Source organism: Somniosus microcephalus, chromosome 4, assembly GCF_052327205.1.
Source record: "Somniosus microcephalus isolate GS21.2 chromosome 4, FLI_Smic_1.0, whole genome shotgun sequence".
Classification (NCBI taxonomy): Eukaryota; Metazoa; Chordata; class Chondrichthyes; order Squaliformes; family Somniosidae; genus Somniosus; species Somniosus microcephalus.
In genome coordinates, this window is record NC_140990.1 from 293,932,674 (window position 1) to 293,947,118 (window position 14,445).

At 43.0% G+C, this 14,445-nt stretch overlaps 1 protein-coding gene across 4 annotated transcripts in view; it reads left to right on the forward strand.

Moving 5' to 3' along the window:
• The window catches only part of spopla (speckle type BTB/POZ protein like a), a 169,721-nt gene that overhangs the window by 123,808 nt on the left and 31,468 nt on the right, over nucleotides 1–14,445 (forward strand). For all 4 annotated transcript variants that reach the window (XM_085986650.1, XM_085986649.1, XM_085986648.1 and 1 more), the window contains 2 exons: nucleotides 747–880; nucleotides 10,370–10,491. In XM_085986650.1, coding sequence (XP_085842776.1) covers nucleotides 803–880; nucleotides 10,370–10,491 — 200 coding nt within the window. In that variant the 5' untranslated portion in view covers nucleotides 747–802. The remainder of the gene's footprint in view (nucleotides 1–746; nucleotides 881–10,369; nucleotides 10,492–14,445) is intronic.

Here is a 14,445-nt window from a genome sequence, read left to right on the forward strand (position 1 = left end):
AGCATTCACTCTTCTGCTTGTTGTCTTGTGACAGTGGCAGCAAAGTGTGGAGTATCAATGTCTGGTAAAGACAGGGTCAGGCTCAGCTGTGCTTAGACAGCCTGTTTACACATGAATACTGGTTGCTTGCCCGAGATAGTAGAAGGCATCTATCGCCATCGAGCCACTGTATGAGTTGTAGGTACAGGTTGAACCCTGGTAATCCGGCACCCGACGGTCCGGCACCTTCAGTGGTCCGGCACGAATTGAAACCGGCGGTCTTATGTTAACTAACTCGATTTTGGGTATACAAGGCATCATTCCCACATTTGTAGCTTACACAAAACTCAAACGTAGTAAGCAGTGAAGAGGATAACTTCAGGACGAAAAAGCCAGATGGGTGAAAGGTTCAGACACGTAGAAAGGAAGACGGGGCGTTATTACCCAACCTTCAGTGGCCCGGCACTGGCCTGGTCCCGAGGGTGCCAGATTACTGGGGTCCAACCTGTATTGTAAATGGAGGATTGAAATGAGCAGAGTGATTTATAACGTGTGTATAAGAGAACTAAATGTGAGGGGCCATAATGATCAGGCTCTGAACCAATATTGCTTCTGTACTTGATCCAATTGCTGGAGTTTTGATGAATATGAAATAATTTGCAAAATTCAGAAATTTGAATTGCATAGAACTTGAACAAGCTATATTTTTCCCACCCCCCACAAACTGTATATTTAGAAGTTGGTGATTTAATTGTGTTCCATTACAGGAGAAACCCTGAAATTCCCTGTGGCATCTAGATTCAAAACGGCGGACAAGCTGGCGATGTCAAGGGTGCCAACTCCCCCTCCGCCTGGAGAAATGTCCAGTGGACCTGTGGCAGAGAGTTGGTGTTACACCCAGGTACTGTACATCCCAATGCTTCTGCGCTTAATTACTAATCTGTAGCAGTGTTTAAATAGTTTCCCTGTGGAAGAGATGAACAGCAAATTTGAGCTTTGTAACATCTAGTTTACTTTTTGCTTAAAAATTGGAATTATTTTACTTTACATCACAGATGGGCATGAAGAGCGATAGCATAATATGTAAGCCTAAGACATAGAATTTGCTGCAGTCTATAAGTCAGAGATTCCTAAATGGGGGCCAGTTGTTCTGGAATTCAAGCCTCATTATGGGCAATCACTCATGTTTTATCATCATAGAGATCATCCAGAACCACCGGGGAAGCCTGGAGATTTCCAAGCACATGATCCCTATGGCCAAGGTACAGTGAAGGGGCTGGGCCAGAGTTGGAGATGGGTACTGCTGAGGGGAAGGTCGAGCCGTTGGAGTCCTGCTCACCGGCCTCCTATTCAGTCTATCAGGGCAGCACTGTTTAGTACTGACCCCAACAAGTTAATGTTTTAACATCTCTTAAGAAGTAAACCTAATTTGCATCCTTGCAACATTGATAAAGCCAGGAAAACTTGCTCCAGATCATTTTTTGTTTGAATCATTAGATCATGAATTCACCAAGTCATGAGAGCTTTTGATGTGCAGTGAATTTTGTATTTTGATGCCAGGAGTCTGGTAACAAAGTTAGGAGTCATTGGGCATGTTAGAACTAGGCACCAGGACTGATATAGTCAATATCTGGGTGCTATATTTTTTTTAAGCTGAGTTGGTCAGGGATCTCTGGGTGGGGTAAAAACCAGTTAGAACACTCGGGCCATGCCTGTGTCTGAGGGACAGGGGGCGAAGTAGTTATGATGGATGTAAAAGGAAAGGAAGAAGCAGAGGTTATGGAGCACAGACAGACAGACAGACAGACCCAAGAGCGGAGTTAAAGGCTTATCAGGGGCCAGGCAAGTCAACATGAGCATGCTGTATAAGGAGATGACGGTTTGTACAAGTAATCTCTGCCATTTGTTCCTCGGAGCATGTGGTAATTCACAAATGTTGGCATTCCCAACACTTCTAGGAACTGATTTCCTCAGTCTCTGAGCCTGAGTGAGGAGTGTTTTAGCAGCTGTGTTTTAAAGTTTATTCTAATGCAGTGTGATGATGAGAAAATATATGATCAGTGGATTACAAAATTGGAACCCATCAAATTAAGAGAAAAACAGAGGCTTAAATACTTAACCAAGGAGGAAGATGATTGACCAACCTCGCAGTGGCCAAAACATAGACAACAGACTCGGCGTACATGATGGGCACAAAAATTTTCATTATACAGGTTTAAAAATCTGCAGTGTTGAGAGCTTAAATGATCTCCTAATGTCTAGCTTACTGAAGCTACCCCCACAGGACTTGCATCCTCTCATTTGAGCGCCAGGCAAAAGTATTTATTAAAAACTGAGTGGCAGTGGATAGCTTGAGGATAATACTGGGCTGACCGAAAAATACGCCGACATAGCCAGGAAGTCTTATTTCCCTTGATATTTTTATTTCTGCCATGTTAATGGAATACTGCTGAAAACTCCCCCAGGATTCAATTCCTTGAATCTGATCTTTTATGTGTAGTCGTTGCTTAATCACCTGCGTCATACATTGCTTCTGTTGGTGGCTATTTGCAGTTTATCCACAAATTAAACATATGCTGCTGTAAAATGATTTTCATTTTTAAAAACAAAACTAAACTGGATATGCAAGTGGGGAACAGAATTTAAAAATCACAGGCTGCTTTTTATTAAATTGGCCACTGTTCTTTTAACTTTTATTTGCAATCAAATGTGATTTTAAATCAAATGCAAATCAAAATGTAGTAGTCTTTGTATTTAGACAATGCCAGTTTGGAATATGGCCATCAATCTACTTAATGAAGTCTCATAACTTGCGTAAACTCGCTCTCTCTTGGGCAGTCCCTCAGAGCCGAGGATGACTTGCTTCCACATTAAGAACATAAGAAATAGGAGCAGGAGTAGGTCATTCGGCCCTTCGAGCCTGCGCCGCCATTCAATGAGATCATGGCTGATCATCCGCCTCAACTCCATTCACTGGCTTTATCGTCATATCCCTTGATGCCCTTACTAGTCAGAAATCTTATCGACTTCTGTTTTGAAAATACCCAATGACTGAGCCTCCACAGCCCTCTGGGGTAGAGAATTCCAAAGATTCACCACCCTCTGTGTGAAGAAATTTCTTCTCATCGCAGTCCTGAATGGCCTACACTTTATCTTGAGGCTGTGGCCCCTGGTTCTAGACTCCCCAGCCAATGGAAACATTCTCCCAGCATCCATCCTATCAGGCCCTGTAATAATTTTGTATACTTCAATGAGATCCCCTCTCATTCTTCTGAATTCAAGAGAATACAGGCCTAGTTTACTCAATCTCTTCACATACAACAGTCCCGCCATCCCAGGAATCAATCTCGTGAACCTTCATTGCACTCCCTCTATGGCAAGTATATCCTTCCTTAGGTAAGGAGACCAAAATTGTACACCGTACTCCAGGTGTGGTCTCACCAAGGCCCTATATAATTGGAGTAAGACTTCTTTACTCCTGTACTCAAATCCTCTTGTAATGAAGGCCAGCATACCATTTGCCTTCCTAATGGCTTGCTGCACCTGCGCATTCACTTTCAGTGACTCATGTACAAGGACACCCAGGTCCCTTTGAGCATCTGCATTCCCCAATCTTTCACCATTTAGGAAATACTCTGCCTTTCTGTTTTTTCTACCAAAGTGGATAACTTCACATTTATCCACATTATATTCCATCTGCCATGTTCTCGCCCACTCACTGAGCCTGTCGATATCCGCTTGAAGCCTCTTCACATCTTCGCAACTGCCGCTGCCACCTAGCTTTGTGTCATCAGCAAATTTGGAAATGTTAAATTTAGTCCCCTCATCCAAATCATTGATATAGATTATGAATTGGTGCTTGGGCCCCAGCTATTAAGCACCCCACTAGTCACAGCCTACCATCCTGAAAAAGACCCGTTTATCCCTACTCTTTGTTTTCTGTCTGTTAACCAATTCTCAATCCATGCTAGTATATTAACCCCAATTCCATGTGCCCTAATTTTGTTCACCAACCTCTTGTGTGGGACCTTATCGAAGGCCTTCTGAAAATCCAGATACACCACATCTACCGGTTCCCCTTTGTCTACTCCAGTAGTTACATCCTCAAAGAACTCCAATAGGTTTGTCAAACAGGATTTCCCTTTCATAAATCCATGTTGACTCTGCCCAATCTTACTAGTAGTTTCTAAGTGCCCAGTCAGTTATTGCATTCTTTATAATAGATTCCAGCATTTTCTCAACTACTGATGTGAGGCTAACAGGTCTGTAGTTCTCTGTTTTCTCTCTCCCTCCTTTCTTAAATAGCGGGGTTACATTTGCTATCCTCCAATCTGCAGGAACCGTTACAGAATCTAGAGAATTTTGGAAGATGACAACCAATGCGACCACTATTTCAATGGCCACCTCTTTCAAAACCCTAGGATGTAGGTGATCAGGTCCTTGAGATTTATCTACTTTTAGTCCCATTAATTTTGCTAGTACTGTTTTTTAACTAATAATTTCTTTAAGTTCCTCATTCTCGTCACACCCTTAGTTTTCTCGTATTTCTGGGAGGTTTTTTGTCTTTCTCCGTGAAGACAGAAACAAAGTATTTATTTAATTTCTCTGCCATTTCCTCATTCCACATTATAGAAACATAGAAGCAGGAGTAGGCCATTCGGCCCCTCGAGCCTGCTCCACCATTCAATGAGATCATGGCTGATCATCCAAACCTAGTACCCTGTCCCTGCCTTCTCCCCATATCCCTTGATCCCTTTAGCCTTAAGAAATATATCTAACTCCTTCTTGAATATATTTAATGAATTGGCCTCAACTGCCTTCTGTGGTAGAGAATTCCACAGGTTCACCACTCTCTGGGTGAAGAAATTCCTCCTCATCTCTGCTAATTCATCCACCTTATTACGAATGCTCCTCGCATTAAGACACAAAGCCTTCAGGCTTGTTTTTTTAACACTCTTGGACCTTTTAGAACTATTATTATTTACTGTGGCCATGTTTGATTTAAACCCTTGACTTCTCTGCCTGCCACTTTTGCTTTTCTCCTTTCTGTCTTTTGCTTCTATCCTGGTTTCCCATTCCTCTGTCTCCCTGCACAGGTTCCCAATCCCCTGCCATTTTAGTTTAAACCTTCCCCAACAGCACTAGCAAACACTCCCCCTAGGACATCGGTCCCTGTCCTGCCCAGGTGCAAACCGTCCAGTTTGTACTGGTCCCACCCCCAGAACCGAATCCAATGTCCCAGGAATTTGAATCCCTCCCCCTTGCACCATTCCTCTAGCCACATATTCATCTGAAATATCCTTCTATTTCTACTCTGACTAGCATGTGGCATGGGTAGTAATCCTGAGATTACTACCTTTTGAGGTCCTATTTTTATATTTACCTCCTAACTCCCTATATTCAGCTTTTAGGACCTCATCCTGATTTGTACCTATATGCACCACGACAACTGGCTGCTCACCCTCCCCCCTCCAGAATGTTCTGCAGCCGCTCCAAGACATCCTTGACCCTTGCACCAGGGAGGCAACATACCATCCTGGAGTCTTGTTTGCGGTCGCAGAAACGCCTATCTATTCCCCTTACAATAGAATCCCCTATTACTATAGCTCTCCCACTCTTTTTCCTCCTGTCCTGTGCAGCAGAACCACCCACGGTGCCAGGAAGTTGGCTGCTGCTGTCTTCCCCCCCGATAAGGCATCCCCCCCAACAATATCCAAAGCGGTATATCTGTTTGAGAGGGGAATGGCCACAGGGGACCCCTGCACTACCTGCCTGCGCCTACTACTCTGCCTGGCGGTCACCCATTCCCTTCCTGCCTGTGCAGCCTTTACCTGCGGTGTGACCAACTCCCTAAACGTGCTTTCCATGACGTCCTCAGCATCGCGAATGCTCCAGTATATCCATTCGCAGCTCCAGCGCTGCAATGCAGTCTGCCAGTAGCTGCAGCTGGATACACTTTCCGCACACATGGTCGTCAGAGACACAAACTCTCCCATCACTGATTGTAAAGGACCTAAATATAATCTACATCCTAGGGTACTTAAGGAAGTGGCCCTAAAAATAGTTGATACATTGCTGTTCATCTTCCAAAATTCTATAGACTCTGGAACAGTTCCCATGGATTGGAGGGTAGCTAATGTTACCCCACTATTCAAAAAAGGTGGTAGAGAGAAAACGGGGAATTCTAGACCGGTAAGCCTGACAGCGGTAGTGGGGAAAATGCTAGAGTCCATTATAAAAGATGTAATAGCAGAGCACTTGGAAAACAGTGACAGGATCGGACAAAGTCAACATGAATTTACAAAAGGTAAATCGTGCTTGATTAATCTACTGGAATTTTTTGAGGATGTAACTGGTAGAATAGATAAGGGAGAACCAGTGGATGTGGTGTATTTGGACTTTCAGAAGGCTTTCGATAAGGTCCCGCATAAGGGATTAGCGTGTAAAGTTAAGGCACATGGGATTGGGGGCAAGGTACTGACTTGGATAAAGAACTGGTTGGCAGACAGGAAGCAAAGAGTTGGAATAAACGGGTCTTTTTCCGAGTGGCAGTGACTAGTGGGGTACCGCAGGGATCGGTCCTAGGACCCCAGCTATTCACTATATCTCTCTAGACGAGGGAATTGGATGTATTATCGCCAAATTTGCAGATAAAACAAAGCTGGGTGGGCATGTGTGCTGTGAGGAGGATGCCGAGAAACTCCAGTATGATTTGGACAGGTTGGGTGATTGGGCAGAAGCATGGCAGATGCAGTATAATGTGGATAAATGCGAGGTTATCCACTTTGGTGGCAAAAACAGGAAGGCAGATTATTATCTGAACTGCAATAGATTGGGAGAAGGGGAAGTGCAATAAGACCTGGGTGTCCTTGTGCACCAGTCGCTGAAGGTAAGCATGCAGGTGCAGAAGGCGGTTAAGAAGGCAAATGGTATGTTGGCCTTTGTAGCGAGAGGGTCCGAGTACAAGAACAAGGATGTCTTGCTGCAGTTGTACAGGGCCTTGGTGAGACCACACCTTGAGTATTGTGTGCAGTTTTGGTCACCTTATCTGAGGAAGGATGTTCTTGCCATGGAAGGAGTGCAGCGAAGATTCACCAGACTGATACCTGGGATGGCAGGAATGACATATGAGGAGAGATTGGGTCGATTGGGCTTATACTCGCTGGAGTTTAGAAGAATGAGAGGGGATCTCATTGAAACTTATAAAATTCTAACAGGACTAGACAGACAGAAGGATGTTCCCGATGGCCGGGGAGTCCAGAACCAGGGGTCACAGTCTAAGGATAAGGGGTAAGCCATTTAGGACAGAGATGAGGAGGAATTTCTTCACCCGGAGAGTGGTGAACCTGTGGAATTCTCTACCACAGAAGGCAGTGGAGGCCAATTCAGTAAATATATTCAAGAAGGAGTTGGATATATTTCTTAAGGCTAAAGGGATTAAGGGATATGGGGAGAAGGCAGGGACATGGTACTGAATTTGGATGATCAGCCATGATCTCATTGAATGGCGGAGCAGGCTCGAGGGGCCGAATGGCCTACTCCTGCGCCTATCTTCTATGTTTCTATGTTAAATGAGTTTTCAGGCGACTGATGAGCCCGATGCGGGACCTACAGTCTCTCACAGGTGGGGCAGACGGTGGTTGAAGGTGCGGGTGGGTGGGATGTTTGGGTTGACGTGTGCTCCTTCCGCTGCTTGTGCTTGGCTTCCGCTTGCTCCCGGCGAAGAGACTCGGTGTTCGGTGCCTTCCCGGATGCTTCTCCTCCACTTTGTGCGGTCTAGGGCCAGGGATTCCCAGGTGTCGGTGGGGATGTTGCACTTTTTCAAGGAGGCTTTGAGGGTGCCCTTGAAGCGTTTCCTCTGCCCACCTGGGGCTCTCTCGATGTGTCGGAGCTCCGAGTAGAGCTCTTGTTTTGGGAGTCTCGTATCGGGCATGCGGACGACGTGGCCCGTCCATTGGAGCTGATCGAGCGTGGTCAAAGCTTCGATGCTGGGAGTGTTGGCCTGAGCGAACTTGCGTAAAACCATCATGTTCTCTGCCTGAAAGTGTGGTGTCAGAGGAGCCACACTTAAGGGTGTTGCATGTGTGTAGGGCAAATTAATGTTTGGCTGAATGAACTCTTCTATTTTGTTAAATATCTGATGGACTAAACATGAGCAAATCTTCAATTCAGAATGAGGCATGAGCAAGCAGCAGAAACCTGAACAATCAAATCACTCAATTTATTTGTAAATCCCAAACTTGGAGGCAGCAGAGGCCAACTAATTAAATTGCTCAAATATTTCTTTTCACAATGTTTTGGCCTCCATTTTCCCCCTTCACCCAGGCCAGTGTATATAAGCTAGAAAGAAGATAATTGTACCATTCTAAGAAAACCCCCCCACTAAACTTACCCATAAAAATTTGTTATTCAACACTAAAAATGCCTGCAAGAAGTTTTCTCAATGTAGGTCCATCCTAATGCAAGCCTGGAGCTCGAGCTGGAAGTCTCGCCTGGGCCTGGTGCTGCTGATTTCCAGTTCCTGTGCACTAATATCATTATACAGCATGGCACTTGTAGCTTTCGGCCTGCTTCTGTGGAGTTCAATTCCCAGAGTGCACCCATTTCACGCGAGAACCAGGTAGAAAGAGAGTTCTGACTCTCTGAGAGACAGATGCATAATGCAAATGATAGTTTTTGTCCTGCCTCTGCGGAACCACTATACCCAGACTGTTATCTTTTTCCTACTATTTTTTGCAGATTAAGGAATTGAATAAAACAGGGTGTTTTTGTGTTGCTGGAGTTCCAGTGTTTGTCCTGAGGCCACAGGGGAATATTTGAGGTCTTTGATGCTTTCTCCATATTATGTTCAGCTGCTGGCCATTGAGCTGTAAGAAAAACTTCCCTTGGGACTTCGACACCCATGAGCACCTCAAGAACTACAAATCCACAGTGCTTGCTATGTGTAAAGTGGCTACGCTTCAAAAGTACTTTATTGGGTGTGAAGCACTTTGGGATGTGTGGAAAGTAGAACAAAAAAAATAACCAATAGAAAAGAGGTTTTGAGGCAAAAAGAATGAACAGTTTCACTTGCATGCTTACACTATACATACAAGCATGCGGTTTGTTTGGCTGGACAACTTGTTAGATATTAGTGGTGCCCTCCTGGTGACATTGAGCAGTCCAGAATCAAAATAGTATTTGCATGTTAAGCAAGTTTTATAATGTGTGCTACAAGTATTATATCTATCATTTAAGATGTGTAATATTGTTACCTTGTCAGCCAGTGATGTATTGTTTCAGTAAATTTTGCTGTATTGCAGCAATGAGAGAACTGCTGTAGCACTTAGGCTACAGTAAACTTCAGAACTGCACTCCAGATTCCAGTCTATTCGTGAGCAATATGTCTTCTATTCTGTAATTAACTTTTCATTGTGCACAGCTTGCAGTGTTATGTTTTTAGTCTTGTGCATGTTGTACAAAAACAGGTCAATGTTTTGATTAACATTTTCCCAGCATTTTCTTTTTGCATGCATCCAAGAAGTCCTGTTTTGTTCAATTTTCAGCCGGTATCTCGTTGGCTATAGCCAGTTGCTTTATATTGTTTATAAATACAAGGCATGAGAATCTTTCGACAAATACATGTTTATGCTTTCTAAAGATAAACTGAGTTTATGGTAACTGTGATCTGCAGTGAAACTTGTGGACCCATATACTATATTTTATAATAGTTGTATAATGTATTTTTTCTAATGGTAATGGACACTCATCCCAAACCAGTCATTTCCTGTCTTTCCTGGTTCCAGACCTTCTCTAGCAATTTGTCATATTTTCTGGTCAACTAGTGGTCCTAATTGTTTTAATATTGCTATAATCCATTTTGTCTCCCTTTTGATTTTTCTTAAACATTACCAAAGCTCAACTCACCCTCTCGGGTGACTGTATCGCAGTTAATCTGAAAAGTTTCATTGTAGTCTTTTGGGAGGGGATTCGTTTTCCTTCACGTTGGGTGACTTAGTGTTTATTTGAAGCAAACTACCTCTTATTATTTTACATGCATTCATTCCGAGTTTCTACCATTTTCTAATTTTTTGCTGAGTTTCTTGTAGGCTTACGACGTGTTGCAAGCTTTTTGTCAGTGCTGGGAAATTCTAGATAGGGCTCTGCTTGACATCACAGTATGCTCTCTGCATTTAATAGTTGCCATAGAGAAAACATTTTGTGAAAATTAAATAAGACAGTGGGAAACCGTGGCATTGTGCCTTTATTCCACTGTTGTGAGGTTATCACTGTTCAGTTCCTGGGCAATCTACTTTTAACTATATCTATTTTAGGCCTATATATTTTTGCTTGAGTTCTTTTTAAAAAGTGTTATGATTTCATTCAAATCCTTTTTTTGGTTAATATTTAGGTAAAAGTGGTAAAGTTCTCCTACATGTGGACCATCAATAACTTTAGCTTTTGTCGAGAGGAAATGGGTGAAGTGTTAAAGAGTTCAACTTTCTCATCTGGGCCAAATGATAAAATGAAGTGGTAAGTTTTAGTTCTACATAATGGTCACAGCATAAAACTTCTGTTACTCTAGCAGCCTCAATCCAAGAGGCTGTAGGGATGGAGTGTGGGAAATAAATTCAATAGAACTGATTGTGTTTGCATCTGACTGTACACTTGTGTGTCTGTAATAATTTCAGGATCCCCATTAACAATGGCTTTGAAAAAACAATTAATTTACAGTGGTTAAATACCCTTGGCAACAAAAATGAAATTTGATGCACTTGATTGATGCAAAATAGCAAATTATTTTATTTCTCAGCACTCTCTCCCTCCTGCTGATATGTACAGTTACACATATTGGATATAATTGTATACCAAACTTCAAATTTAGGGCACTATTTTGGGGCAGAAAGTGTGAAGTTGGACTCCTCCTATTGTGGAGTCATTGTGATGGATGGTACTATAGCTCACTCTGGGGAGCTCACTGACCTGGCCTGGTCCCACTCTCGTGTCTATTTGGACTCAATAGCACTTATGCTTCCAAGCTGCAATTCTCTCTGCTCAGCCTCCTGATCTTTCTCTAGGTACTGGTTTGTTAATACAGGTTGAGCGTCCAAAATCCGGAATCCGATTCCGGGACGATTGGTGGCAGGGTCGTCCGAAATCCGTAAAATGTTCCGGAATCCGGACACCCTGTCAAACCGCAACCTGGACCCAGGCATTTCCGGATTCGGAACGTGTTTCTGATATCTGAAGTCCGGAAATGCCAGAGCCCAGGTTGCAATATTTCTGGACTTCGGATATCAGAAACACGTTCCGAAGTCCGGAAAAACACACAAACCAGCTCGGCCTCGGTCTCGAGGTTGTTGGATTCAGGACGCTCAACATGTACATGGAATGGTCAGCATGCAACAAAATCAAATTTCTTACTTTCTGTGGATTTTGGGTGAGTGATGGTGCATTGTATATTTGGGCCATTTTGCATCAGATCTTTTGCTTAGAAGCTGGTATGGGGAAGGTTACCTTGTATGTGAGTATATATAGTAACCAAATGTGTAGTAGTCAATTGATTTGGATCTATTGTAAACTGCAACCAAATCAAATTTAATGTTTTTTCCAGATATAGCCATGATATTCATATACTTGAAGGTAATTTCAAAAATTATTGTACACTAAGGAAGAGAATCAATCTTTGGCTTTGAATGTAGTTAAGATGATCCAAAGCTAAATTAGAGTATTCTCAGTTCGGCCAACTTTTAAAGGTGTGAAGCTCAAACCTACTGACATCACAGGAAGGGATCTTTGTGACACTACATTGAATGTGATGTTTTAATGAAACACTTTATAAAAAAAATATATATATATATAACGAAAGTGAATCTAAACTTCTTGGGATAAAGAAATTAATGTTCTAATAGCTTTTAGAAAAATGTAATAGTTTAAATATAATAATTTTTAACAAGTTGTTTATCCTCCTGCTCAATCAAACTCCACTTAGTCAGGAGTTTGTCATTTTACGGGATAGAAATAATACCTTGTTAAGCTGTCACTAAGAGTTTTGCATCACCTCGTGACCATCTTGATTGAGTGACATCCCTCTCGCCTTTGTTCTAGGTCATCTCCCTAATTTATTTTCTGTTGTCCACGGCAGTTTTTTTCTGTCTCCCACATTGAAAAATGTTTGTTTTTCCACTGCTCGTCAGTTCGTAGCTTGTTCAGTCAAGTATATGTGGTACAGTTTGCAATCTTGCAGTAATCATTTCTGTGCATAACTTTTGGTAAGTTTTTTGTTTTTACCAAGCTATTGATGACATTTTGACCAAATCAATATTTGTTGATCTATGGATGAGGGAAATCGTGGAGGAGGGTTGTTCCCTCTACTTAGCAAAATTGCCCCAAAATTCCTGGGATAGATTTTCTTAGGACAGTCAGTTTGAGTAAATATTGGAACAATGAAATGAAAAAGTTAGCAGTTGCCAGGGCTACAGGAAAAAGTTCCATAAGGCAGTTGGTCATGAATTCTACAATTAGCCAGGCAATATAGCTGGGACACTGGCATGTTGCAGTCATCCTCAAACATGTGTAATTTCATACATAAATTGAGGAGTGTCACAGTAAATACCTGAGACTCACCATAGCTAAATTGCAGTGGTGACTTTCCTGTCATCACTAATCTGATAGATAATGGTAGCAATATTGATCATGTACTGTATGTTTGAATGTTGTACTGCATGAAGAATTTGGATACAGTCAAGAACAGATTCAGAACAGATCTAGCAGCTCAAAACTGGGCATCCATGAGGCGCTGTGGTCATCAGCAGAGTCAGAATTGTATACCACTACAATCTAACCTCATGGCCCGACACATCCTTCACACTACCATTGCCATCAAGCCAGGGGACCAACCCCGGTTCTGTGAGGAGTGCAGAAGAGCATGCCAGGAACAGCACCAGGCGTACCTAAAAATTAGATGCCAGCCTGGTGAAGCTACAACACAGAACTACATGCGTGCTAAACAGCGGAAGCAGCATGCTATAGACCGAGCTAAGCGATCCCACAACCAACGGATCAGATCAAAGCTCTGCAGTCCTGCCACATCCAGTCGTGAATGGTGGTGGACAATTAAACAACTAACAGGAGGAGGAAGCTCCATGAATATCCCCATCCTCAATGATGGCAGAGCCCAGCACGTGAGTGCAAAAGAACAAGACTGAAGCATTTGCAACCATCTTAAACCAGAAGTGCCGAGTGGATGATCCATCTTGACCTTCTCCTGAAGTCCCCACCATAGAAACATAGAAGATAGGAGCAGGAGTAGGCCATTCGACCCCTCGAGCCTGTCCTGCCATTTAATGAGATCATGGCTGATCATCCAAATTCAGTACCCTGTCCCTGCTTTCTCCCCATATCCCTTGATCCCTTTAGCCTTAAGAAATATATCTAACTCCTTTTTGAATATATTTAATTAATTGCCCTCAACGGCCTTCTGTGGTAGAGAATTCCACAGGTTCAGCACTCTCTGGGTGAAGAAATTCCTCCTCATCTCTGTCCTAAATGGCTTACCCCTTATCTTTAGACTGTGACCCCTGGTTCTGGACTCCCCCGCCATCGGGAACATCCTTCCTGCATTTCGTCTGTCTAGCCCTGTTAGAATTTTATAAGTTTCAATGAGATCCCCCCTCATTCTTCCAAACTCTAGCGAATACAAGCCCAATCGACCCAATCTCTCTCCATATGTCATTCCTGCCATCCCAGTTATCAGTCTGGTGAATCTTTGTTACACTCCCTCTATGGCAAGAACTTCTGAAAGTCCAAATACACCACGTCCACTGGTTCTCCCTTATCTATTCTACCAGTTACATCCTCAAAAAATTCCAGTAGATTAGTCAAGCATGATTTACCTTTTGTAAATCCATGTTGACTTTGTCCGATCCTGTCACTGTTTTCCAAGTGCTCTGCTATTACATCTTTTATAATGGACTCTAGCATTTTCCCCACTACTGATGTCAGGCTTACCGGTCTATAATTCCCCGTTTTCTCTCTACCACCTTTTTTGAATAGCACAGGAATCGTCGGTGAACAGCCCCACTCCTGACCTTATGATAGAGGAAAGGGCATTGATGAAGTAGCTGAAGATGGTTTGGCGAAAGACACTTCTAAGTAACTTCTCCAATGATGTCCTATGACTATGGTGATTGGCCTCCTACAACCATTTTCCTTTATGTCAAGTATGCCTCAAGCCACTGAAGAGTTTTTTCCTTAAACCCCCATTGACCTCAGTTTTGCCAGGGCTCCTTGGTGCCACTCTAAGTTGAATGATGCCTTGATATCAAAGGATAGCTATTCTCACCTCTCCTCTGGCATTCAGCTCTTGCTTCCATATCTGGATCAAGGCTGCAATGAGTTCTGGAGGCAAATGGCTCTGGTGGAACAGGAACTGAACATGTGTGAGCTGGTGTAGCTTTGATGATTGGGAAGAGGCTGATGGGGCAA